Source organism: Denticeps clupeoides, chromosome 16 (assembly GCF_900700375.1).
Source record: "Denticeps clupeoides chromosome 16, fDenClu1.1, whole genome shotgun sequence".
NCBI classification, from domain to species: Eukaryota; Metazoa; Chordata; class Actinopteri; order Clupeiformes; family Denticipitidae; genus Denticeps; species Denticeps clupeoides.
In genome coordinates, this window is record NC_041722.1 from 8480426 (window position 1) to 8507062 (window position 26637).

At 40.4% G+C, this 26637-nt stretch overlaps 3 protein-coding genes across 5 annotated transcripts; all 3 read right to left on the minus strand.

The window, feature by feature from the left end:
• Window positions 1-754: 754 nt before the first annotated feature.
• Window positions 755-1512, minus strand: ascl1b (achaete-scute family bHLH transcription factor 1b). Its single transcript, XM_028957062.1, has one exon. It carries the CDS (start codon window positions 1459-1461, stop codon window positions 1000-1002), a length of 462 nt encoding a protein of 153 aa, XP_028812895.1. The 5' UTR covers window positions 1462-1512; the 3' UTR covers window positions 755-999.
• A 4483-nt stretch (window positions 1513-5995) lies between these two features.
• On the minus strand, window positions 5996-11509 carry LOC114765613 (malignant fibrous histiocytoma-amplified sequence 1). Of its 3 annotated transcripts, none has more exons than XM_028955843.1 (10): window positions 11437-11509; window positions 11197-11360; window positions 10203-11064; window positions 9860-10118; window positions 9329-9515; window positions 9047-9228; window positions 8380-8876; window positions 8150-8310; window positions 7162-7345; window positions 5996-7054 (listed from the first exon to the last, which is right to left on the minus strand). In XM_028955843.1, exons 2-10 carry the CDS (start codon window positions 11213-11215, stop codon window positions 6979-6981), a joined length of 2427 nt encoding a protein of 808 aa, XP_028811676.1. In that variant the 5' UTR covers window positions 11216-11360; window positions 11437-11509; the 3' UTR covers window positions 5996-6978. The 3 variants fall into 3 exon arrangements, with proteins under 3 accessions (XP_028811676.1, XP_028811675.1, XP_028811677.1); XM_028955842.1 differs by having other exon boundaries at window positions 9821-10118; XM_028955844.1 differs by lacking the exons at window positions 5996-7054; window positions 7162-7345 and having other exon boundaries at window positions 8421-8876; window positions 9821-10118.
• Window positions 11510-14423: 2914 nt separating this feature from the next.
• On the minus strand, window positions 14424-26294 carry LOC114766359 (mucin-5B-like). Its single transcript, XM_028957095.1, has 40 exons — window positions 26291-26294; window positions 25683-25944; window positions 25481-25595; window positions 25253-25343; window positions 25043-25149; window positions 24733-24943; window positions 24505-24630; window positions 24062-24179; window positions 23832-23970; window positions 23639-23749; window positions 23444-23513; window positions 23216-23353; window positions 22952-23116; window positions 22545-22639; window positions 22287-22413; window positions 21953-22208; window positions 21749-21798; window positions 21571-21674; window positions 21244-21395; window positions 21018-21156; window positions 20820-20930; window positions 20566-20745; window positions 20232-20471; window positions 19961-20117; window positions 19748-19876; window positions 19528-19675; window positions 19305-19348; window positions 19027-19235; window positions 17683-17776; window positions 17305-17573; window positions 17026-17197; window positions 16707-16951; window positions 16384-16567; window positions 16019-16214; window positions 15762-15934; window positions 15591-15660; window positions 15375-15496; window positions 15174-15205; window positions 14900-15068; window positions 14424-14458 (listed from the first exon to the last, which is right to left on the minus strand). Exons 1-40 carry the CDS (start codon window positions 26292-26294, stop codon window positions 14424-14426), a joined length of 5559 nt encoding a protein of 1852 aa, XP_028812928.1.
• Window positions 26295-26637: the final 343 nt, after the last annotated feature.

The following is a 26637-nucleotide window of genomic DNA, read 5'->3' on the forward strand; positions in this document are numbered from 1 at the left end:
CATCTGATCTCTTATCTTAATAATGGTTTAGTAATAATAATAACCTGGGTGTGGTAGCCTAGTGGGTAACACACTCGCCTATGAACCAGAAGACCCAGGTTCAAATCCCACTTACTACCATTGTGTCCCTGAGCAAGACACTTAACCCTACAATCCTGGGTGGGACTGTCCCTGTAACTACTGATTGTAAGTCGCTCTGGATAAGGCCGTCTGATAAAAGTAATAAAGGTCAGGAGGACTTTCATCTGCCGCCTGTCCACGCAATCAGATTAAACCCAGTACTTGACACTTTCATATTACAGAAGTCACTTTTTTCATTCTACATTTAATTGAATTCTACACTGGGGTATATAGGGCCATGTGAACAGACAAGGGTGCCTGAAGAGAGCGTAACCAGTCGAAGTTTAAAGTGAAATCCTGGAGGAGCGCTGCTGCAGAGAGTTGTTGTGTGAGAAATAGATGAGTGTGAACGAAACCCAGCCTGCGTTTATGTAAATCTGTGTATAAATCTGTATGTAAAACTGAGACAACGAGTATATCTGAATAAAAAAGGTGGTGCACATTACATTTACATTATTAAATAAGGTTTCAAATTGTGTGTTAATATTACACAGCCACTGACTCTTCTCAATAACTCGAGTGTTCACTGATGACCTTTTTTTCTGATTTCAGTAACAAATGAGCATGCGGAAAAAAATTATTAAACCAGGTTTAGATTTTCCCATTTCATCCATCGTAAGACACAATATTTTACTGAATAAATATAATGCTCCTTTATTGTACAAAAAAATAGAACTTCCTCTGTATAAACACATTCATGACTCGATATGAACTAGCCATCGATATGAAATATATTTTCCATTTAACAGTCCACACCAGTTCTGCATATCTGCACAGGTCTCCTGCTCCGGGTTTTATCGACTAGTTATAACAAATAACGAGCTGAACATAAAAAACAAGTTTGCATGTATAAAAGTTCTTCTCATGCTTCCCTGATATCTAATATGTGGTGAACCAGGCGGTGAAATCCAGTAATTCGCGCTCTTCGTCTGAGGAGTAGCCCGGGTCCGCGGAGCAGGCGCTGGAGAGGCTCGGGGACGCGCCCACGGCGTCGTGCTCGTCCACGATGCGCTGCAGGGCGCGGATGTACTCCACGGCCGAGCGCAGGGTCTCCACTTTGCTCATCTTCCTGTTCGCCGGGCCGCGGGGGACGTGCTGCCGGAGGGACTGGAACCCGACGTTCACCTGCTTCACCCGGTTCCGCTCGCGTTCGTTGCGCCGCGCCACCGCGCCCGGCCGGTGCGGGGAGGTGGAGATGCCCGGTCCGTCCGGTCCGTCCGGGCCGCCTGGACGCGGCGGCTCGGTCGTCCTGGACTTGCGCTGCTTGGACGCCGAACCCAGAAACTTGGAGTCCGACGCCGCATCCCGACGCGCGCCCCCGTGCGCCGCGCAGCTCTCCATCGCGTCCGGCTGCGATTCGGACCGACAAGGGCGGCCGTGCGTCCGCAGAATACAACAGCCGGCCCCACGCATAAAATACCCGGCCCCACGCGCGACACGGCGCGCGCCGGCCGCAGCCCCGCCCCGCCCCGCTGCGCGTGGCCGCGGGACGTCGGAGGAGGAGGAGGAGGAGGAGGAGGGGGAAGAGTCTCCCCCCTTTTCACCCCGGCAGCCAGACGCCGCACACGCCTCTGCTGTCAGACCGTGGGAAGGTAGTGACGGTGGCGCGTCATTGTGACACGTCCTTGGTTTCCTTGTTAAACAGGGACGAGGAAGGGTTGAGGCAAGAACAGGACCCATAACAGCCCGTTGGCAGGCCTCAGTGACAAGCCAAAGTGTTTCGAAAAAAAGAAGAAACTCTATATAACATTGCTTGTGGGGCTGAGGTGCCACTGAGCAAAGCACCGTCCCCACACACTGCTCCCCAGGCGCCTGTCATGGCTGCCCACTGCTCACTCAGGGTGATGGGTTAAATGCAGAGGACACATTTCACTGTGTGCTCCGTGTGCTGTGCTGCTGTGTATCACAATCACTTCACTTTGATATTTATTGCTCCATAAAACCTGACTACAGACCCCGATGCACTGCCTTTTTCACATTTCAACAAGTTTTTGGACTCAATATAAATTCATAAATAGAGAACACAGGCGGTTTCACGGTGTTGCTTTTCAGCAAAAGATTTTTCAAACACTCAAAAATAGATAAACAAATATAAATCACATATTGCATGCTGGTCTCAGACTGATTTTTGCCAAAATGCTGGGTCTTGCAGGACCAGTGTTTGCCCTCCTGGTTGCTGTTCGGTTAGAGCCAGAGCTCACGTGTCGGGAGAGTGACAGGGAGGCATATTTAACCCCTGCTCTCCACCCTGCAGACTTACGACTGCTCAGCCACTCACACCACCAACCGCATCATCAAATTTGTGGACGATGTGACTGTGCTGGACTGATGAGCAGGGATGATGTGTCGGCATACAGAGACAAAGAAGATCATCGTGGTCTTCAGGAAATCATGTCCTGCCCACCGTGGATCCTTCATTGGTGGTTTATCGGTGGAGAGTGTAAAGAGCGCGAATATCCTCGGTGTGCACATCACTGAGGAACTTACGTGGACAAAGACTACATTTCCTGTGGAGGCAAGCCTCCCCTCATTCATCCTAACTACATTCTACAGAGGAACCATCGCGAGCATCCTGACCAGCTGCAACACTTCTGACCACAAGAGCCTACAGAGGAAGACAGCTGAGAACATCAGCTGAGAACCTCTCCCCAAACGCAGCATCGTACAGGACTCCTCACACCCCTCACATGGACTTGTCACACATCCTGCCCTCCAGAAGAAGATACTGCAGCATCAGATCCAGATCTACCAGGTTGAGGGTCAGCGTTTACCCTCAGGTTGTCCGGCTCCTCAAAGCCACGGTGCTCCAAGATCATCCATATCAACTCGAACACCTCATTATTATCATATTAAATCATGTACTGGATACACTGTATTTACCAAATATATCCATATACTCATGTATTGTCATATTGCTGCTACTGGTCCACCTGGTTTGTCTAGTTTGTCTCAGCCTGTATTATATTATGGGTCAATTCACAATGTACTTGGTCTTGTTTTTGTGTTGTGTGTTATTTCTATTTGCACACTTTGAATCCCTGAAGCTTTGACTTTAATCAAGTGCATTCATATTTGCCTGATCAAAGACAAAAAAAATGCTCAAATGCTCAGATTACCAATTTTACACAAAAAGCATTGACAGAATAATGAAAAACCAGCAAAACTTTCATGATCTCGGGAAATGTTCTGTTACTTTGAAATAGTTTGAAAATGTATCATGGCGTAAGGCTGGAAAAGCCCCACACTGTGAGAAAACAGTGAGTGACACTATGATGATAAAGAGGCAAAGTGTCATTGTGATACACTGCAGCACAGCACACGGTGACACAACAAAATGTGTCCTTTGCTTTTAACCGTCACCCTTGGTGAGCAGTGGGCAGCCATGACAGGTGCCCGGGGAGCAGTGTGTGGCAACGGTGCTTTGCTCAGTGGCACCTTGGCAGATCATGCTTTTTCATGTAGGAATGGATGTAAGAAGATGTGCAGTTGTCTTCCTGAATGATTGTGTGATTTATTATCTCAGAACGTGACATGAGTCTCTGTATTGCTGACAGGGACTTTATTACAACCATCTTTTCCTACCCAAGGACTCAGTTGTATGTGTTCCTGGCCTATTAATGCCAGAGGCGAGTAGTGTAGCAGGTACTTCAATGAATCCTGTTAAAGCAATTTTGTTTGTACATGTGCACTAAAGACTTTTCTGCCTGCTGCCTGACTGACTCTTTCTATTAATATTATTTCAACCATATAAGTATTGTATACAGTTCAGGCCAAAAGTTTGGACACACCTTCTCATTCAATGTGTTTTCTTTATTTTCATGACCATTTACATTGGTAGATTCTCACTGAAGGCATCAAAACTATGAATGAACACATGTTCACCGCAGAGTGAAGGCAAAGGGGACAACAAGTGCTAAACACCTCTGGGAACTCCTTCAAGACTGTTGGAAAAGCATTTCAGGTGACGACCTCTTGAAGCTCATCGAGAGAATGCCAAGAGTGTACAAAGCAGTAATCAGAGCAAAGGGCGGCTATTTTGAAGAAACTAGAATATAAAACATGTTTTCAGTTATTTCACATTTTTTGTTAAGTACATAACTCCACATGTGTTCATTCATAGTTTTGATACCTTCAGTGAGAATCTACCAATGTAAATGGTCATGAAAATAAATAAAACACCTTGAATGAGAAGGTGTGTCCAAACTTTTGGCCTGTTTTGAATATTTGTATGTAATTTTCCAAAATCAAGTGAAATGCAATGCAACAATGCAATGTATGTAACAGCAGTAAGCTTTAAAAAATAATGAAGTTCATGTTTATTGTAGGACACTAATGGAATAACCACGACGCCCTCTTGTGTACGACCATCTTTATTCACTCTGTGATCCGAAGGTCTGCACTGCACTGCACTGTTGGTTATTGAATGCAGATAAAAACTGCTCAGTGTCCATAGTTCTGAAGTTTTTATCAGGTCCTATGTTTTGTTCCTATTTTCAATAAAATAAAAATAAAATCATATTCAAGTTCAACACAGAATTAAGATTGCATTTTATCTCATCCACCCTTGTTGGTTTTCTGGTATTTTTTAATCACAATAAAATGTCCCTCAAACAATTTGCATAATATTTGTTTATTTGTGCTTTATTTGTATATTACTAGATACATATCTATCCCTCAAACATATTATATAATATAGGTTTATATGTGTTTTATTTGTTCAGTTACTAGCTACTGTAGCTATATACATTACGGTTGACTTTTGTGTTCCTGGTCTGTTTGTTTACTAGTTATAGTAGTGATTAAGTTTTTTTTAGTGCTCTTTTTTATTTGTAATTTTTTGTGGTCTTGGTTTTGGACATAGCAGTCTCGATGGGATGAAGAAAAAGATAAAACAGACCATCCTCACAGAACAGATTAATTATTTATTACACGGCAAAATTAAAATGCAACCTGTCAGATGCCTCTATTTTAAAAACATTACATTGTATACAAAACAATGTATTGTATATATTTACATTGTATACACTGTATACATCTATTTAAAAAAACGTGACATAGTATATGTTTGCACTAAATAAATTGTATACATCTATTTTTAAAATGTGCTTTGCTCAGTGGCACCTCTGTTGTACCTTGGTGGTTTGGGATATAACAATTCTGTACCACGGTCTGTGGGCACAAGTTAAGACAGTTATTTAATATTTCTAAAGCTGATCCCTCAGAATTTAACTTTGCTTATATGATTCTAACTTCTTTTTTGCTTTAAGGCCATCTACACTTTGTGAACATCCATCTATGACCATGCATTTTTCCCGGTCCTTGTAATTGTTGTAATTGTAATTGTTAATAAAACGACTGAAGTCCTTTAGGTCCTTCCGTCTGCTGACCCTGTTATCTTTCAGTATGCACAGACAATGAGTTCGGCTGATTAGAATTCCGTGTCTATGTGCAAGAGCAGCAATTATTTCTTTGTATGACATTCCAAAACTAGAATTAAACTTTTAGATTTTAGAGTCCTCTTCATCATGAGGTCTGTATCTTTTTGGAGAGCTTTTAGAAATTTGATCTCATGTCTTTCCCTTGATGAGGTCTGATAAAATAGCTATTTGAGAGGATTGCTAATAATATTATTCTCATCAGTCCTTGCTTCTATGACAAATCTCTATTTTAAATGAGAGACATACGGACAATATAATAGAAAAGAAGGAATCGACAAATCCAGCCACTGAGGAAGCACGTGTCAGCGTATTTTTTGTGCTTATCCCCAAACCCAGGTAAATAGGTAGAGTTGCGCCAGGAAGAGCATCCAAATAAAACTTTTGCCCAGTCATTTGTGCAGACCCCTAACTGGAAAGTATATTGATCTGGACTATAATAAAGTAATAACACATTTATTTATAGAGCACAAGTTTAAAAACAGTTCACCAAAGGGCTGTACAGAGGAGGCAATTATACAATAAATAAATACAACAATAGTTAACAATAATAAGTAAAACCAAGAAATAAAAAAGTAAATAGAGCTCATAACGCCTGTGTGTAAAGATATATATTTTTAGCAGTTTTTAAAAGCTAACATGGATGAAGAGAGTTTGATGTACATCAGTAAAGCATTCCAAAGTTTTCTGAGTTTATAGCTACAAAAGTCCTATCACCCTTGGATTTAAGCACGTTTCAGCAACGACCAGCAGCTCATTTGATGATCTCAGGGTTGTGTTAAAGATTTATTTTGCACTAATTCAGCAATATAGGAGAGATTCTGGCCATTTTGAATTTAAACTTTTGAAATGTATTCTAAAGTCAACTGGAAGCCGGTGCATAGATGCTAAAACTGGTATAATATGATATTTTTTCTTTGTGTCCATGAAAGGACTTGCTGCTGCATTGTGAGCTAATTGTAGGCGTCTTCTAAATTCTATAATTGTAAGCAATGTTTTTACAACATTCTGTATTGCGCCAATGTCAAATTCTGTCCTGCCAGAACTTGTTATTTACACATTACAAAAAGGTTTATTGGTCTGACAAACCTGAAAAGTCTCAGCATGTTGATGGGAGGAACATGAATCATCCATCCATCCATCTAGAATTGTATGACTGGTTCTGATTGGTATTGTAATGATGTGGGCAGATTTCTTTGCCCAAATGCTTATTTTACAAAGTGGCATAGTTTGAGTGCCACAGGGTTCTTATGTTCTGTTGAGAATAACATACACTGCGCAACGTCATCAACCATCGAGTGCTTCACCCTGTGAAGGAATTTCAGAGGCATGTTGACTCAATATATTCCCTAATTCTCTCATAACCACATACTGTTTTATAGTTTTTGCCTTTAATAGATATATTATGCTTGGACTGGTTGTGTTAAACATTTGCAGGATATATTAGTTCTGTTCGTCGTGTGTGTCCATTCCTGCATGTCACTGTTTCCTCTTGTGTTCTGTCAAAAAATCCCAAAAAACAATTATTTCAAAAGTTGATTTTGAAACTTTGACCGGTAATTTATAAATGTAGTGTTTTTCGTCTTCAATAGTGGTGAAATCATACATAGCGTAAGAATCCAATCCAGGCCGGTCTACCCAGTCCTTCCAGTCTCTCCACTGAAAGTAGTCAGAACAGCCAGTTTCCTTACAGGGACTGTGGACCTGCAGGCCGAGCCCTGGCCACTCCTGGGTTAGGACAGTAATCCTGTGCATTACATTCCGAATCATCTCCCAGAACTTTTTGATCTCTGCAAAGTATCAAACATAAAATATTAGCCAGTCCAACAATGTGAAATCTGTGTCTGTAGCTGTAAATTATAATGAGGACCAGAGAGGCGGGACAAGGAGCACAGCAGCATATAGAAGTGAACGGGCAGTCACAGAAATAGTATCATCAACAGCATTCACCAACAACTAAGTTTAGTGCAGACAGGAAGTCGTGTCGTGGTTTTTCCAGAAAAAAAATTAATTAACCTTCTGGAGCGTGACGGAACAAAAAAAATGTTGTGCTCATTTTTTCATCCAATCACCAAGCGACGATTGGTGGAGCTTTTTTAGGGGAGGGGTACAAAATTGGTTGACAAAGCAGGTAACATTTGCCCTTATGATGATATAAGGGGAGACAATCCCTTTCTGAGTCTGAGCTGCTGCTCTCTGAACGGTGAAGCAGAATAACACTGATCACCATTTCTACAGTTACATCTACAGCATTTACAGTTAGTAGATACAGGGACAGTCCCCCCTGGAGACGTTTGGGTTTTGCTCAGGGACACAATGGTACTAAGTGATGTTTGAACCTGGGTCTTCTGGTCCATAGACCAGTGTCTTACTCACTAGGCTACTTTCCTTAATTTTCTTCCTCCATTTTTCTACCCTAGCTATTTCTAGCCACTGCAGGACAATAGGGGAACTCGTATTAATGTTAAATAATCATACAAGGTGAATTTTTCATGTCACGGGACCTTTAAAATTTCTCAGCATTGTGAACACATGGAATAAAACGTTGCAGACAAATATTTGCAAATGATTTCATTTTATTTGTTGTTTCTCACCTGTGGAAATGTCTCCATGTGGCTCCCTGAGTCGTATCTCAATGAATGGATCAACCTCGTGTTTTTCTTTAAGCAGCATCATCTTGGTCCCAGACATGAAAAAGCAGAGGTCTTTTCCGACCCAGTGGGTGGGATAAAATGTGCAGGTCTTGATGATCAACCTGAAGTGATAAGAAGTCTTGGCATAAATATTGTAATATGCAGACTTTACTGATTAAAAAAAATGTCACCTGTGAAAGAACCCATGGGGAAGCTCTGGGAGAAAATACACCTGAACAGTCAGGTCGCTCCGCTTGTCTGATCCCCAGTTTTTGATAACTACATCATTGCTCCTTAAGAAGCTGGGGAACAGGCAAGCCGCATCAGGATCAAGCACATCAGGGTTGGAAGATCTCCACTTCCTTTTCGGCTGAAATTCTGGAGCGTCAGCATTCAGGGGGCTGGTTATTTTGGTCGGTAGACAGACCTCAAAGTGTTGGAGGAGATGAAGGAGTTTCCCTGTCCTTCTCCCATTCCCAGCCAATTCCTTGATAAGATCTTCATCAGCAAAATCGAACCTTTCCAGCTGTCTGCGCACCAGGATGTTCATGGCCACGTTGCTCAACGTCGCTTTCTGCTCAAAGTCAAGTACCCACGTCCTCCTTTGCTTTTGTAGCACGTCCTCCCGTCGCAGCTGCAGCTCTGGAATATCTTCAATCTGCTTCACTAGATCATGCCTTACAATTGCCTGTGTTTAAAAAGAGACTTTTTATCTTTGCCAAACATATATCTCAAATTTAACTTAAAAATAGATCAGATCTGCTGCAGATTTTTGGAAGTAGTTGTAGTGCTTTACTTTCCAAATGGCTGCACTAAAGTAAAAAATACTAAAGTACTAAAGTAAAAAATAATTCAGACCTTGAACAGCGAGATGAGCACCGCTGGCCTAACAAATACCATCTTCTCAAGAAGCTTGATTTTTTCATACCACACAATAGCACCAATCCCATGAAGATAGCGGAGGATGGATCCAAAGCTTTCAGAATCCAGCTTCATTTGGCTGGACTGCAGACTTAGGAGATCATCAAATGTCACAATTCCTGTTAAGGGTACAACATTTAACATGTGGGATGAAAAAAGGAAACACCTAACTAAACGTTCAGCATCAAAATATGGACAACACCACAACATGAACCTAACCATGTTTAGGAATATCGTCACTTTCGATCTGGACTTGAATTGAGTTATCCACTTCTTGATAGATTCCAGGAAGAGTTCTTTCTATGTGGGGGAATAAATCCTTCCTCTTAACTACATCATAGACGTGCGCTTGGAACTTCTTAACATCGTCAGACCTTGTGCAGTCAATGGGCATAAGCTCAAGTACCTGGAGATAAATAAAGTGAAGTAAAAGTGAAGTGATTGTCATTGTGATACACAGCAACACAGCACACGGTGACACAACGAAATGTGTCCTCTGCTCTTAAGCATCACCCTTGGTGAGCAGTGGGAGCAGTGTGTGGGGACGGTGCTTTGCTCAGTGGCACCTCAGTGGCACCTTGGCGGATCGGGATTCGAACCCGGCAACCTTCTGATTAAGGGGCCACCACTGCCACCCAACAGAAGACAGAAAAAGTGTATAGAGGCTGCTATTGAAAACCATTATTGAGAAGAAGAAAAAAAAAACAATACCTTAAGATTGTAAGCAATGAGATCCTTCAGTTTAGTCACCTGTTCTAAAAACAGTGAAGGATCTTTTGAGTCCTCCAACTTTCTTTTCAGCATTTTTAAATTCTCCATTTTCTCAGTGAGCAAATGCTCCAGTTTTTGCTCAATATCTCTCTTCTTCTTGTTCACGTCTGCTTCATCTGGGCACTGATCGATATGTGTTCCCACAATCAGCAGCACAGATTCAGGAACCCTCAGTTGTATGTTGCTGATCCAGAACTGTACTTGTTCTGTGAAAGATTGAGGGTCATCAGTGGAGTACCTGAAACGTCCATATAATTAGTGAGTCGCTTTTCTCAACCATAAAGGACAAATCTGTGTTAAACGGCGTGACGATCATTCATACCTGAACAGATCAATTGCAAGGATGACGAATGCCTTAGGAGTAATGAAAACGTGATGTGTGAAATAATACTCCTCATGTCCTGCAAAATCCCAAAAATAGAAACGCACACCGTTGGATTCCACCTTTATGATATCAATGCCAACGGTGCGGTCGGCCTCGTCCACTTCCACGGGGCAGCCTCTTTCAAAACTGCGACACAGGGTGGACTTTCCAGCCATGGATGACCCAAGGAACATGGCCTTCACCGTTTTCACAGTCTCAGCGTTGTCTTTTAGCATTGCGAAATAGCTACGAATGTCCCTCAGCCCACCGGCACACACCTCTTCCGGGGGTTTTCTCAGCGGATTGCCGCTGCCTTTGAACTTCACCAAGTTTTCAAAGAGCTGCTGTGGTAGATCCGTAATTCGGTTGTTTTCCACATATAATTCCTTCAGGCTGGGTAGGCCCACCAGGGCTTGGGCATCTTTTAAGCAGTTGTTGGAGAGGATCAGATTACTAAGGCTCCCGCACTGGTTCAGATCTAATGGAAGCTGTTCAATGCGGTTTGTGTTCATTTTAAGAAGCTGGAGTTTTGGAAGGGAAGGAAAAACTCTGCTTGGTATGATTTTGATGTTGTTCTGACTTATGTTCAATTTCTCCAAGTGGCTGAGTTCTTTAATTTCCTCAGGGAACTCAAAAAGTTCATTCTTCGATAGATTCAGGCAGGTCAGGTTAACCAGTTGTGAAATCCCATTGACATTTTTTAATCTGTTGCTCTGTAATTTCACCTCCACCGTGCCTTCTACATCATTAAACAGGTCTTTAGGGAGCTCCTTAAGTCTTTTCATCGAAAAGTCCTTATCCCCTTTTTTCTGGGGACAGCCTTAGGAAAACACAAAGTGTAATTATAAGTAACTTCATATTTAGCAATAATGCATCTGATCTGTAACCAGATCTGTATCTACTAATATTATGATTCTAACAGTAAAAGAATACTATGATATAAAGTTCTTACCATTCAGAGGAGCCATCATGATCGCCGATGTGGAGCACTTCCTCGATGGGTGACTAAGCAGTGGATGTCCCCTCCTTTCTTGTTTATTTTTTCTTTGTTAAAGAGCCAGTACAAACTTAACAGGCAGGTCACAATCCACCGAGGATAACCTCTAATCGAAACACCTGGAAGAAGAAGCAATTGATGACTTTTATGAATTACCATCTTCTAAAAGCACAATTGCGTAATTGTGACCAGTACCTTATTAAATGCAAATATTCCTCTGAAATGTGTCCCCCATCATTTCTCACCTATACTGCCACCCTGTGTTCTCAGCGCCAGTTGACTTTCGTTTATTGTGAAGTCATATTTGTCCTTTCCTTTCGATCACGTGTTCGTGCCACTCTGGCCGTCCCTACAGCTCCAGGTTAGTTCTCTTACTCTGCGGCTGCCACCTGGTGTTCAAAATGTGTAACAATAGTTTCAGCTGGAAATGAATGGAGAATTATTTCATGCAAACACATGAAATATTAAACGTGCTGTTGTCTATAATGAGCTGCAAATATCTGATATATAATGGCCTATGTAATTGTATTTAAGATTATACAGTCGTGCTAGATTTTTTCTGAAGTAACGTGTTTTGAAAAAAAAACACTCAACAATGGTTAAAAACCGCATCAGACTGAAACCTGTCTGGTTTGAGGTGGCCAGTCAGTTATAGACTGTTTTAGGGGTGTCAAAAACGTGGCCCGAGAGAACACATTATATAGATCTATTATTATGGCCAAGCGATATGGAGTGTTGATAACACAAAAAACTACAGATCCCATAATTCACTGCTTCAGTTGCCTTGCCGAACATGATCTTTAAACAGTGGCCTGTGATAAGGTCACTTCAGTTGAGTGACCTTACTGTTATTACAATAATAATGTATTATTGGCGCACAGAAAAATATTGGTTTTCTTATTTTGTCAGGATATTACAAATTACAGAAATGGTTATGCCTAAAGTTTTTGAAAGATCTCCCATTTCTCATGCCTGTTGCAGTCATATATAACTGCCCCCCAAAAAAGATGATCGACAAGGATGGGTTTCAAACCCACTGGTGCAGAGCACAATGTGCTAATGCAAAGGAGGTGCTCTGTGTGCTCTACAAAGCTATTAGCAATCGGCAGAATGCACACGCTGATGGACTGTTTGTTGTAGCGGTTGCAATTTCAATTATGCAAAGTCTGTTCTCCCTAAATTCCACTAGAGGGGAAAACCTACTGGATCTCATTTACATGAACATAGCCGGCACTATGTCCAACATGTCTGAAGGTCACCAGCATTGTGCCCATGCCTAAGAATTCTTCAGTGTCGCGTCTCAATGACTACTGTCCTGTTGCACTTATACCAGTCATAACAAAGTGCTTTGAAACATGGACCCTGCTGTCCACCTTGGACCCACTGCATTTCGTCTATTGTCCAAATCGCTGCACAGACGATGCGATCACCACCACCCTGCATGTGACCCTCACCCACCTGGACAATAAGGACACAGACGCATGAACGCTGTTCACAGAATTAATTCAAAACCATCATTCCTCAGCACCTAATTGAGATGCTGAGCCTGCTAGGATCCAAGGCCAAAGGTTTTTTTTACCACCTGGGGAATCACCATTATCCAGAGAGACTTACAATCAGTAGTTACAGGGACAGTCCCCCCTGGAGACACTTAGGGTTAAGTGTCTTGCTCAGGGACACAATGGTAGTAAGTGGGGTTTCTGGTTCATAGGCAAGTGTTTTACCCACTAGGCTACTACCACCCCCAGCTCATTGGCATCAGTATTCATCTGTTTTAATAGTCTACAGGTTAACTCAGATTAAAATTTTATTTTTGTGCTGCTAACAGGAGTTGTGCTGTAGCACAGTGAGTCAAGATGTAATGGTTTAAATGTTACATGAATTACCTGGTTTTCAGAGAAATGTTTGTCTACCATGTAGCGGATATGACTTCACTTAAATTTTATAAAAGAAAATGCATGAAATCTGTACAAAATGCTCAGGTTTGAGTTACAGTAGTTTATTGAGAAAACTGGAGGACACTTGATATGAATGTTCTAGATTGAGAAGGAAATTACATGTTTCACATAATATAAAATCACTTCAATAAAATGCTGGAAAACCTACACGGACTAGTGCTTAAACATTGGAATTCCATTGTACATGACTGGGTCTAGTAACTACTCACATTTGAGAAATTCAAACATTAGTTTGGATGTTTGTTTATCAGGTCCGGAGATTTGACCCTTTCATTACAGTCTGTGATGTGACAACTGCATGAATCAATGTAGAAGTAGGTGTGTTTCTGCTTTGATCCATCTGGACATATCAGCTCCACCTGCCTGGGGTGTGTTTTCTTCTCTTGACAGCAGGAACAGAAATGGATCAGATTGTTTGCTTCTGCAGAATACCTGTACAAAACATATGCAAATTACCATTTTACAAAACACCTGATTGTGTATAGTTTTTTGGGTGTGTGTGTCACACACTTAACAGATAACTAATGCATGTATTTAGCTGACAGTAGGGTGAAAAGCTAACTCACATAGATGATGTTCCACAAGTGCCAGCACATGAGGAGATTTCTACAAGATCCGCACTGATGCAGCCATTCTGAACCAACTGGGTGCTGTTCTTCTGGACAATGCAAGTGCTGCGCAAAGTACCTTGGGAAAGTAAGAGACATTTTATTGTACATTTGTTCCTTTCCAAAGTAGAATTAGAATAGAAATTGACCTGCAAAATCGCTACTTACAGCTCTGGCAGCAACCACTTGAATCGGTCTTTTCAGTTCCCTGAAAATTAAATGAGGGAGGTCAGGGAAACTGCAGATGAAACCAGGGACCTGTGTTCTACGTGTCACACGAAGGAGATACTCACAGGCATGCAGTTTGAGGGATTGAAAGGAGGGCACACATTCCTTGATGCTACAGGTTCAAGCACACCACCATAATTCTGACAAGTGTACTTCAGACACTTGTCATCCGGGGGAGACCATGTGCCATTAACCTGTTTTTACATATTAAACCATATCATATTTTTAAAATTAAAAGAACAGTTTTGGGAGTTAACACGTAACATTTCCAAATCCTACCGAAATGGTGTGTGTGATATTGCCTGGAAGAGAAACCACACAACTGGTCTTTACACACTTTCCACAGCATTGCCCTGGAACAGTCTGATAATCCTGACCCTGAAAAACATCAGCTATTAGCTGTAAACTGAGATTTGTAAAATCCTGTAAAAAGGCGCACAGAAAACAGGTACCAATGAGTATTTTACAGACTGCATTTTAGAGTCTTGTATCTACCAGTGGACAGTTGACATCACAGTGGACGGGAATACAATCAACTGCATGAAGTTTAGTCCCAGGGTCTAGTTTGGATCCACAGAGGCACGCCTCACACGTGTTATTTGTTGGGACAATAGACCCAGGCTTGAGGGAAGAAAGGTTGAATTTAGAATCAAAGCATAAAATTGAACATCTTATAATTACCACCAAAATACAAAGAGAGCATTTACCTGATATTCTGTATTATTATGGACGCAAACATTCTTGGGCTCTGCATAGTAAAAACACAAATTATAAAACTAAACACTTTTGAATGACCAGAATAATGTAATATAAGTGAAAGAATATGTTCTCGCGTAAATATCGGTTTACTGCTGACCTACTTACCACACTGTTGGCTCTTGCAGCAGCCATCAGTCTTATTGACAATCTCATACCCAGGACTGTCACATGGGGCAGGGTTTGGTGTTGGACATGTGACTGGTTTACACTGAACACTCAGGGTGTCTCCATCGCACATACACTGCTGACAGTTTGTCTCCCATGTCTCATTTATCTGTGGGACAGAAGAAACTGATCTGGGATCCTTAAAAACACATGAATAGGCTGGAAATCTAAACAATTCAATTGAAATACTAAAATTTCAAACTTTATACGGTACCATTTTAGGGTTGCCATCAGGTCCAGTGCAGTCTGGAATTAAAATATACATACACAGTAAATTATACATTACAGTAAAATGAATTACTATACTTACAGTGTAGATATTATGCTGAACTTAAATTCACATTATAATGTAGAATGTTGTATATTATACAACTACAGTATTCAGATAACATTGTCAATTGCTGGTATGTTTCACCACAAGATTTGACGCAAACGCCAGAGGAAGTGCTGAAAAGTGTGGTCCCTGCAGGACAGAAACAGCCTTCTGTCAACTTCGATGTGCTGTGCTGGAGCAAACCCATATACTTTTGATTGTACCTGCCAAAAAATAAATAAATAAAATAAAAACAAAAAAGGTAAAACACATTGGTCCATATGTTTGTTAGTATAGTTGTGTGATTTATGAATTAACCTCAAATTGCAGGTTTGTTCCACAAAAGGGCCACATGGCATATACACCTTGGACTTTGGGCATGTACATACTGAAAAAACAAAGACAAAGTGACTTTGGATCCTATTTTTAAAAACATGATTTGGAAAAAAAAAAAATATATATATATATATATAAATTAAAACTGTTCACCACATGTTCCATTGGTAGAGGTTCTCCAGTTAATACATATACCCATATTGGCACAAGCTGAGGCATATGCCTGCAAACTACTACAGCCTGTTGTTGAGGATTTGCAAACATCAGATGTACAGCAATGCACAAATGGCTGAGGAGGCACAACTTTGTGACATTCTTCAAACACCCTAAAAGGCACAAATATCTCACATGAATAACACTGAAAACTAAATTTGAAAAATGGCATCAGTTTTGCTTAAAGCATTACTTACTGGCTGCTCATGATTTCACAGATAGCAGGCTTGCAAATGCTCTGAGGGGTTGTCGGGGGAGATGTGGTGGTGGCAGGTGTTGGTGGCACTTCACATTTCTTATTGGGGTCCAACCAGTTATGTGAAGTCACCGAGCAATCCTGAATTTGGCCACTTGGTGAGCGGCAGTCATTCTCTTTAGAATTATCACAGGTGCCTATAGGAGGTGTGCAGTTCATTAAATTAATCTTACGTTTCTAAACTGTACATCTATACAGGAATGTGCTTTTCTACGAACAATTATAATTCAGAACTGTAATAGTCAAAGACCTGTGCATGTAATACAGTCTACCACCATTTTATATGGAAATACAGCAGAAACTTACCACACAGGCCTTCTGTATTGTTGGTGAATAAAGTGGATGACAAATCAATGCTAAAGGATGTCCCAGTGTAAGTCACTTGAGCTTCAATATCAGGAATATCTACAGTAATCTCCAAGCCAGTGCTTGTGATGACAAAGTCAGCATTTTTAAATGCAGGAAAGATGTGCTTTTTAGCAAGGAAAACCTGAATTACGGGTAGGGGGAGGAAGAAACAAATCAAATATGATTCTGGTGTCATTACACATGTGACTGCATGTGTATTATAGAATTATTATAGAAATGAAACTAGCACAGAAAAAAAAAAAAAAAAAGTAAATAGTTACCACATTAGTAATTCCATCTGCAGTAGATTTTTGTGTGAGAACAACTTCATTAGATTTGTAGGTAATACTCAGTGATTGTGGACAAAATGAACTGGGATCACTGTCACAATCATGGTAATCAATGACAACTTTGAAGTCATATTCAGTGTTGATTTCTTGAACCAATATATATGAGCAGTTCTCCTGAATGTTGTAATTTTTACCATCAAATGTAATATAGTTACCGCTCCATCCATTACAAGAGCCTGAAAAGACCGGCATGCATATTTTAAGCACAGTTCAGGAATTAGCCAATAGAACATTTTAACTTTTTACTTACATTCACAATGGTATGTGAAGCAACATCCAGCATCATCAAACACCTTTACTGGTGTCCGACCATTTTCACAGTTTGGTGGCTCTTGTGGCTTGCACTGAGTTGAGGAATATGTGACATTGCCGTTGCTGCATGTAGCATTTGTGCAGCTATCAACCTTCCAAATTTCCCCATTCTACAACATCGGAGTAACAGATATTTTTTCATAAATTCTGAACAATTTAAATATCAAGATGCATGGATGTTTCAAAACTGGCAATTAAAACATGCTTGTGTGGCTACCTTTCTCGGTGGCTCTAATGTGTGGCAGTCTGGTTGGAATGTAGTTTCTGAATAAAAGGTAGTAGGCGATGTTGTTTGCTGGACTGTGGAGGACTCTGGTGTATAAATAGTAGTTGTTTGGTGGCTTAATGTGGGATTCACAGTAGTAGTTGAAGGAATTGCAGAGGGACTTGGACATAAATTGGAGACCTTGACCACTTGACAAGTTCCATTGCAATGAGCAGTATAGCACCATCCAAGGCCATCAGTCACATTATAAATAAGTGAACCTTTTCAAAATGGAAAGCAAAAGAAAAAAAAAAAAAATATATATGTTTTGAAAATTGCACTGAAACTAATAAAAAAATAATAATAATAAAATCTTTACATTTAACTCACCTGGCTGATAACTTGTTCCATTGACCTTGCACACACAAAATACAGATGTTGATTGCGGACTTGTTGGTAAAGTTTGGGTGATATTAGCAATTGTCTGTGTAAGAGGAGCAATAGAGGTTAAGGGTGTTGTAGTTGTAAATACTGTTGGACCTGTTGCTCTTAAAGTTGTGGTTTGTGCCATAATTCCTGAAGTAGATGAGGTGGTTGGCATTGCTGTTGAACCAGGTGGCATAGTGGATGTTGTGGTTTCAGATTTTACGGGCACCTTGGTTTTAGCTTCAGTGGTTGGCTTAGAGGTAACTACAGTTGTTGAACTTGTACTGGGTCCTTCAGTTGATTTCACAGTGGTTGTTGAGGGTGTTGACAGTGTTGTCGACCCTGTAGTCTCAGCCTTTGGTGTAACAGTGGTGAAAGCTGTGACTGCTGCAGGAGTTTTGATTTCTGCTGTTGTGGAGGGTGCTTCAGTTGTGGAGGTCATGACCGTTGGCTTGGAAGTGATGACAAAGGGGCTTGAAGCAACTGTACTCAAAGTAGATGTTTCAGCTGAGGTGGTTAGTCTCATAGTTGTGGTCGTTTCTTCCACAATTGTTGTAGTGGATGAGGTGGTAGGCAATGCTGTTGAACCAGTGGTTTCTTGCTTTGGTGGCATAGTGGAGGTTGTGGTTTCAGCTTTTGTTATGGGCACCCTGGTTTTAGCTTCAGTTGTTGGCTTAGAAGTAACTACTGTTGTTGGACTTGTACTTGGAGCTTCAGTTGATGCTTTAAATGTTTTTGGTTCTCCCAAAGTGGTAGTTGTTGAGGTTGTCAGCAGTGTTGTTGGCCCTGAAGTCTTTGGTGTAACAGTGGTGAAAGCTGTGACTGCTGCAGGAGTTTTGATTTCTGCTGTTGTGGAGGGTGCTTCAGTTGTGGAGGTCATGACAGTAGGCTTGGAAGTAATGACAAAGGGGCTTGAAGCAACAGTACTCGAAGCTGTGGTAGGGGAGGTTGTTGGCAATGCTGTTGATCTAGTGGTTTCTTGCTTAGGAGGCAGAGTGGATTTTTCAGCTTCTGTTGTAGGTACTTCCGATGTTGTTTCTATCACAATGGCAGAACCTGTAGCATGTTTCGTTGTTGTACCCGTTTTGGGTTCAAGTGGTGTTGTTGGGTTGCCAGCAAACATTAGAGGTTGCGTAGTTGGGCTTTCAGTGGTTCTTGTAGTCTCTACCAGAAAGAATATTTTGGATCTTTAAGTACTTAAAATTACTACATTGAATAAATATAAAATCTATTTCAATACATTTATTACATTAAATTCTAGTGGATTTCATAATCTTAAGGTAAAATATTTCAGCCATTAAAAAGTACCTCACCTGGTGTGCTAAAAACAAAGATTGTGGTCATGGAGACTGTGGGTGACAATGTAGGGACAGGAGTTGTCTCACAAGGTTTCATTTCTCTTTCAGTGGTTCCATTCACACCACAGATGGCTGTGATGCACCCACCAAGCCCATCAGTGGTGTTGTACACTACATTGCCATAGTGATATTCCTTGCCACTGACTTCACAAATACATGCTGCAAGCAAAATTTAAGACATTTAAATAAAAAAATATATATAAAAAAAATAAAAATAATAAAACTTACCATTGACATCATATCTGCACTGAACTCCAGACATAGAACAGTAGCTGTAGAGAAAATTTAAAAATCTTCAGGCCTTAGCACTCACACCTATTTTAAACTAATTACAGCAAACATTAGCCTAAATAAACCATTGCAGATTGTGTAACTTGCATGAAATTTTAGAGTTTCAAAGCCCCCCCACCCCCCCAAGGCCCAGGTGGACAGTTAAACTTGTAACTCATACCAGGTTTGACAAGACTCTGTAGTGGGAACGTCTTGTCCAGTGCTGTACTGAATTTCTCCAACAAAACAACCACAGTCCTCTTTGGTAACACACTTCATTTTGTCCTCATCAAAGTAGGGCTGATCAGCAGGGCATTTAGGATAACAACCTAATGACAACAAAATACACTTTTATGAAATATCCTCTATGGTTTTTAATATCACACACACGGCACTCTAACCTTCTAGTGGTGGTGTCTGCTTAGAGCACAGTTCAGATGGATTTCTGCAGGTTTGCATACATTGAGCTCCACAAGGATTATAGTGCCACTCACATTCACCCAGGGAGTTATAGTAGTCACAAAAAAGTGCTACGAAGAGACAAAATATGCATTTTCATGATCTCTTATCTGAAGTCAATTTGATAGAGCAAATGGTTACAAAGAGAAACTTACGGCAAATCTTTGGAGATCTCCAGTGTATACAGGCTCCTGCTTCATTGCACGCAGCAGCATAGGCGGCAACAGCCGTACAATAGCACTCACAGTCTCCTTCGCCATCACAGGCACATGAGTCACTCACACAAGCATCATAGAAGGAAGTGGGGTCCACCTTCAGATAAATAGATATTTACTACAGAATTCTTATACACTGAAAATGTATTCAAAGCTAAAAGCAATAGCAATCTTGATCAGTGAAATCTGTTAGTAGCATTAATTATCTTACCAGAGATTGACAAGAGGAAAAGACACTACCCGTGATGATACTACACTGTTTCTGAGCCCAAGATTGTCTGTAAGGATTGCTGGAACATGGATTTTGTACAAGCATTGCTTCTGGACAGCTGGCAGATAACTTCCAACTATTTCCAAATGTCAATGAATCAATGACTACTTCATGGCTTCTTGTGGTAAAATCATTGTTTGCATTGCCATCATAGTTTCCACAGAGACCACAGACATTACCCTGTTAATAGAAATATATGAAAAATGTAGGAGGTCCTACTGCAAGATGTAGTCCCATTGGCAAACAGTAATTTATGTTAATCACATTTACTTACAGAGAATTCAGGACTAAGCTTGATGAACATGCTAGTTTTTCGGTCCCAAATGAGAATTAGACCATTATTGGCCTCAACCACCAAGTAGATGCCCATGGTACGTATTTTGTAGGGGATTTCCTCTCCAATGCTTCTTGGCACAACTTGGTAATTCCCATCAGTAAGAATCAGCTCTTTGTTCTGTGAATGAAATTTCAGTTAATGCCCACATTTTGCTAAACGGTCTTCAGCAATTAAATATACAAAATTATTACCCCCAAGAACAGCTTAATTGTCTTAGAACAGGTTGTGCCTGTAGTTCCACATGCTATGTTCTCTGTGATCACTCTGAAGGTTCCATTATCAACATTGTTGCTACAGTAATCCTATACAAGTAGAATGGATTAGTTATTAATCATTGTTTCTCCAGTGAATTATAGGGTTAAGTTGAATTGTCACAGAGGTATATATACCTGAACAAGGGTGTATTCACAGCCTCCATTGAAGATATATCTCTTTTCATCAAATGTAATGTAATGCCCATCTCCATAGATGGCACAGGTGCCATGACATACATTTGTTGTGCACTGCCATTTTCTGTCCTTACATGTGCTAGAGGAAGTGAAAATGAATGTTGGAAATGGCTGAACATGTATTTACATTTTATTGTAAGAAGAGTGTGAAGTGAAATCAGCGTACCATGTATTGCAATCAACACTGACATTATCTCCAGGTTGGTAAGAAACTCCATTATGGACGCAAAGACATTCACTCTCAAGAATGCAACCACCTTGTCCATCAGACACAAGCCCAGTAGGGCACATGCAGCCTGATATACACTCGGTGCTGATCTGTAATGAACATACATATTAATTAGATTCTTATAGGCAAAATGTTACATTTATATACAACTAGTCCTTTAAATTGAACTTGTTTCAATTAAATACAATTTTATATACACATTTCAAATTTATTTATAGGTTAACCAAAATGTATTTCTGAACTTCCTAAGATTTACACACTTACACAAGGCATGTCCAGAGTATTACAGCTTTTTTCACATTCAGATCCCTTTGCTCCTGGACCAGCACTTGAACAGTTGTAGAAAACCTTGGGTTCGATACATTCATCTTAAAATAAATAAAAAAGTTACAAAAATAATTCAATCATTAGTGCCAGATTAAGCAAATTTAGACATACTCACCTAGCATCATTGGCAGTCCAATGCAACTCAGTTGACCTCGCTTGCATGTGCTAAAAAGGTTAAAATGTAATAATTAATGCCTGATTGAACCAATTCAGACATCCATGCTTGCATGTGCATTTAAGGGGACTAAAATAGATTATAAAAAATGTACCAAATTCAAAATATCCCAGTAGACAGTTTTTACATAAAGTGTGTACTTGCCATATAGCTCCAGCTTTACTTATGACCTCGCCAGCAGGGATCACCATGTTTGATTCATAGCAAGTGCAGCTGGCAGGTGCCACACAGTCACCAAGCTCATTCATGTAGGTACCTTCCTCACAGCCACAGCCATCCACTGGCACAAAACTGACTGAGCAGGAGTAATCCTGCTGGCTCAGTGAGAGGCAGGTGCGGTAACAACTTGTCATGTTGTAGGAATAGACTGTTTTACTAGGGCAGGCTGTGGTGTAATTTTCTGGGGGGGGGGGGGGGAAGAATTAAAATTAGTTAATTGCTAGCAACGGTCATTCACCAAATCAAAATTGTGACATACTGCAGGCAGTGTCTCTCCAGCCATTCAGTTGGACCCCATTAGCAGCACACGCATGTACATAGGAGGAAAACGCAGCACACATGCAGTCCTCACTCTTCTCACAGCTACAGCTGTCATACAGGCAGTTCTGCGTGATTTAAAAAAAAAAAAAAAAAAAAAAAAACCCACATTAAAACCATGACTGTTGTAGTGATTTCATGCAGTTCAATTTATTAATACATTTCTGAGGACTCTACTTTTATATATGAACCTACTCACAGACTGATAGGTAGCAGGGCTTATGACAGAATGGCATGAGGCAAAAAATCCAATAGGATCAGAGAGCATGGAACACCAGTATTTGGCATATTCCTCTGAAACAAAAGGATACATATTTAATATAAATTTGATACTTTGCCAGTGGCACAACTGCGCCAACAGGGGGCGCGATAAAGCCCACAAAACTAATTAAGAAGTGCTATTTAAAAACATGTTATGAGTACACACAAACTCATTCATAGTTTGTGTATACTCTGTGCTATTGCAGTTTTTGAATTGGGTTCCTGTGTTTCACCCTGCTGCATGTAGTAGTTTTCCCCCCAATCAATAATATGCAGTATGTACTACATCCAGGCTACACTTATCTACAAATACACAGAAGCTGGTGCAATATTCCAGGTCTCTACCATTTTCAACACTCAGGCTGCAAGGGTTCTCGAAGCTTGTCTTGACATCAGGACAACTGGGCCTTGTCTTCCAAGTATTTGCAAAATCTGCTGCATTGCCTTCTGTTAGTCCACCCATTGTCATAAAATCATCTGCTTGAATGTTATTAAAATTCCCACAAAGTCCTGTAAATAATATAAAGAAAAAACATTTCCTTTTAGCATTTCAGTTTTCCAACTCAAAATGTATTTCTTCATTAATAAAAATGAAAAGTTGCTCTTTACCACAAGTCTGTCCCTGGTATGAAGGCGTGGCTGTAATGTAAACCTGCATGATGGGTACTAGCTGGATTTCTATCTGGATCCCCACACTGGTCTCAATAATGATGTAAAATGAAGAAGGCTTGAAGATGCTCAGATCAGCTGTAAAATAAGGTTGCAGTCAAATCTTGAATATCAAGTCAAATGTATTATTTATGTCAAGTTTTATTATTTCTGCTTTGAGTGGGTTACCTGTGAACAGTGGTAGCTGAGTAGCTATTCTGTTGAGATCAACATTTCCATTGGAATCCACTTTGATCACCTGTACATTATACATGTATATTTTAAACTGAAACACTTATTCTGTGCTTCAAATATTTTGTCTATTCTAAAAAAAAATTGTGTGTTTATATTTCTACTAGTTTCCAACATTATTGCGGCACTTACTGTATTCCCGTCAGAGACGGCCAGTGTGACTGCTTTCAGACAGGTCTTATAGTCTGTGAGGCCACACCTGACAATATCTCCCAAAATAGTGAAATCATTCCCAGTGCATTGCTGAAAAGGAATTTAAGATTTAAAATGCATGATTTAACCAAATGCATATTTCACAAACTCAAATACAGGAAAGAGCACTGACCTTTGCCAAAACATATGTACAGTCTCCATGGTAAGTATAAGGTTTGCGGTCAAAGGTCGTAATGTGAGAGCCTCCTTCCACTGAGCAGGTCCCAGGGCAGTCTTTCTCCTGGCAGCGCCACTGCCCTCCAAAACAGGTACTGATGGGAAATAATCACACACCAGTCACATAACCGTTCACGCAACGTGAGGTAATTGGAGCGTCTGGACCCGCAGGTGTATCAAACGTACCATTCTGCACAGCTGCTAGTGTAATTTTCCCCCGGAGCGTATGGTTTTCCACTATGGACGCACCAGCATTCACTGAGAGGGACGCAGCCCTTTTTGCTGACAGAATCCCAAACAGTGCCTTGAGGAGAGCAAATAAAATTCAAGACTGCAATCACTATATTGTAATCTTTAGTCTAGGGAATAGTGCAGTGGAATAGTGCTGTTTTCAGTCATCTCCATAAATCAGTCAGGTGATTTATAATGATTGTCCAGTAAAAGCTGCATATGACTACTAATACTGTATACCTGTAGAAAATACATACATTAAACTCTTAAATGTTGGAAAAATGTGGACTGGAAAAATTCAAAAAAAAAATTTCTATAAATGTTATAAAATTATAGAAAAAAATTCTATAATTTTTTCCATTATTTAGAAAACTGTATAGTCCATAGAGTTGGCCTACCTGCTGGGCAGAAGCACCCATCAATACAGTGCTCTTCACACAATTGCCCTCTTTCAGGATACGAGCAGGTATCGGTACACGGGTTCCCACACTCCTGGTATTCCATATTATAAGGGCATGACTTAGCTGAAAAGAATCAACCAATTGATTAAGTACAATTTCTTTAAACATTAATCCCCCAAATGTTCTACACTCACTCTTATCGCTATATTTATTTGGTTAACTTACAGCACAAATATTCTGATCGCCATTGTCCGGGCTTCCCTCCAGCATGAACGCACTGGCGAGAGTACTCAGTGATGGTGCTGCACAGACATGCAGAGCTTGAATCGTTACACTGACACAGGTCCTGCATGCAAACCTTGATGAATGAATCAGTGTCTAGCAGATTCAAACAGTCACTGAAGGACTGATTGATGAACAGACTTCGACAAAAGCTCTGTAAAGGAAGAACCAGAAAGAACTTGAGCATCAACTTCGTTCAGCTGCTCCCAGGAGACCGATAACCAGGACAGTCACAAGCTTCAGCTTTTAATACCTCATCTCCACAGTTCTCTCCTGTTTTCAAAGTTTCTTCCACGCAAGTTTCTGTTGGCCCATCCATCCGCCACAAACTTCCATAGTCAGAAGATGACAACATAGCTCCTGTAACAGTGTGGACAATAAGATATGCTGACACATGCATATTTTGAGTGAATCACCTACTTTTACTAGAGTTTCCTTTATTTTCTTCCATTAGAGAGTTTACCATTCTTAATGAACTCGTTGTAGATCTGGATCCCATTAAAGTCACCACACAGGCCACAAGTCTGGTTTTTGTACTTGACATTCAGCTCAACCTGAATGTCAAAAAAAAAAATTTATATATATATATATATATATATATATATATATACACACACACACACACACACAATTTTAAGAGTAATCTGGTAAATGGTCAGATTTCACCTAAATATTGATGCAAAATATTTACCAAAAGGGAGTCATCTTCATTCCACATGAGCATCAACCCCAGTTTTGCTTTTACTGTGATATAAGTAGACGTCCTTTCAATAAAGACTCCAAAATTACTGTATGGTAGAGTCACCCTAAAATAAGAATAGAGTAGAGTAATGATTCCTGAATACAATGATAATATTTAGTTTTACATGCTTCTGTAATGGGTTTAAACATACATTTGGTCACTGACTTTGACAGAGCCACTGGCCAGCTCTATCACCGTGCCTTCTAGTTTCATGGTGATCTTGCTGATGGTTGGCTGGCCATTTACCACATCCCGCCTCATTTGGATGTTGAAATCTTCGTAGCTGCTTTTGCAGTGTGAGGTGAGCACATAATTGCATCGGGATGGGAGCTGGAAGAAGTCGCCATCAAACGTCTTGAAATGGTAGTTACCCCACGTGCTGCAGACTTGTTCGTTGTGAGCTTGACTAACACCTTTAAACACATAATTATGACAAACATTCCATTACCTGAAATCATTTTATTGAGTGAACCACACACACGTCCATGAATTATTAACAACCTACCAGATATCAATGGTGATGTGGCAATTTCTGGGATAAGAGTGACTAAAAAAAAAAAAACAAAAAAAACATGTTTAACTATAAATAATTGAAAAACAATTAGGAAAATGTTACATACTCATTTAGCAAGTATAGTAACATGAATTACATACATTTATAAATGCATATTTTTAGGACCATTATACCTGTTTGTGAAGAGACCAGTCCAACACACAGTGTTATCCATATTAACATGCCTTTGGGTATTTGCGCTTCACCCATAATGGCTCTGTGTGGCACAAATCTCCCCACAAGCATTCTGAGCAAGTTGTTCACCTTTTCTCACACTTTTATACCACTTAGCTAACAGGCCATCAATACTCAGGATAGGGGTGGATTCCCACATGCAAATTTGTCACTTATAATTAAGGACTATTTTATCTTTGACACATCCCCAATGTCAATATTGCATGTTCAGGATTTATTTGGGGCTGAAGAATTAATGATGTGGGAGAAAAAAGAATTGTAGGATTATATTTCATGTATTGAGTTGGTACCATTCATTTTCCACATGTGAGTTTATGGTGCCCTCACCAGGTGGCACCAACTCACTATTTAGTTCCCT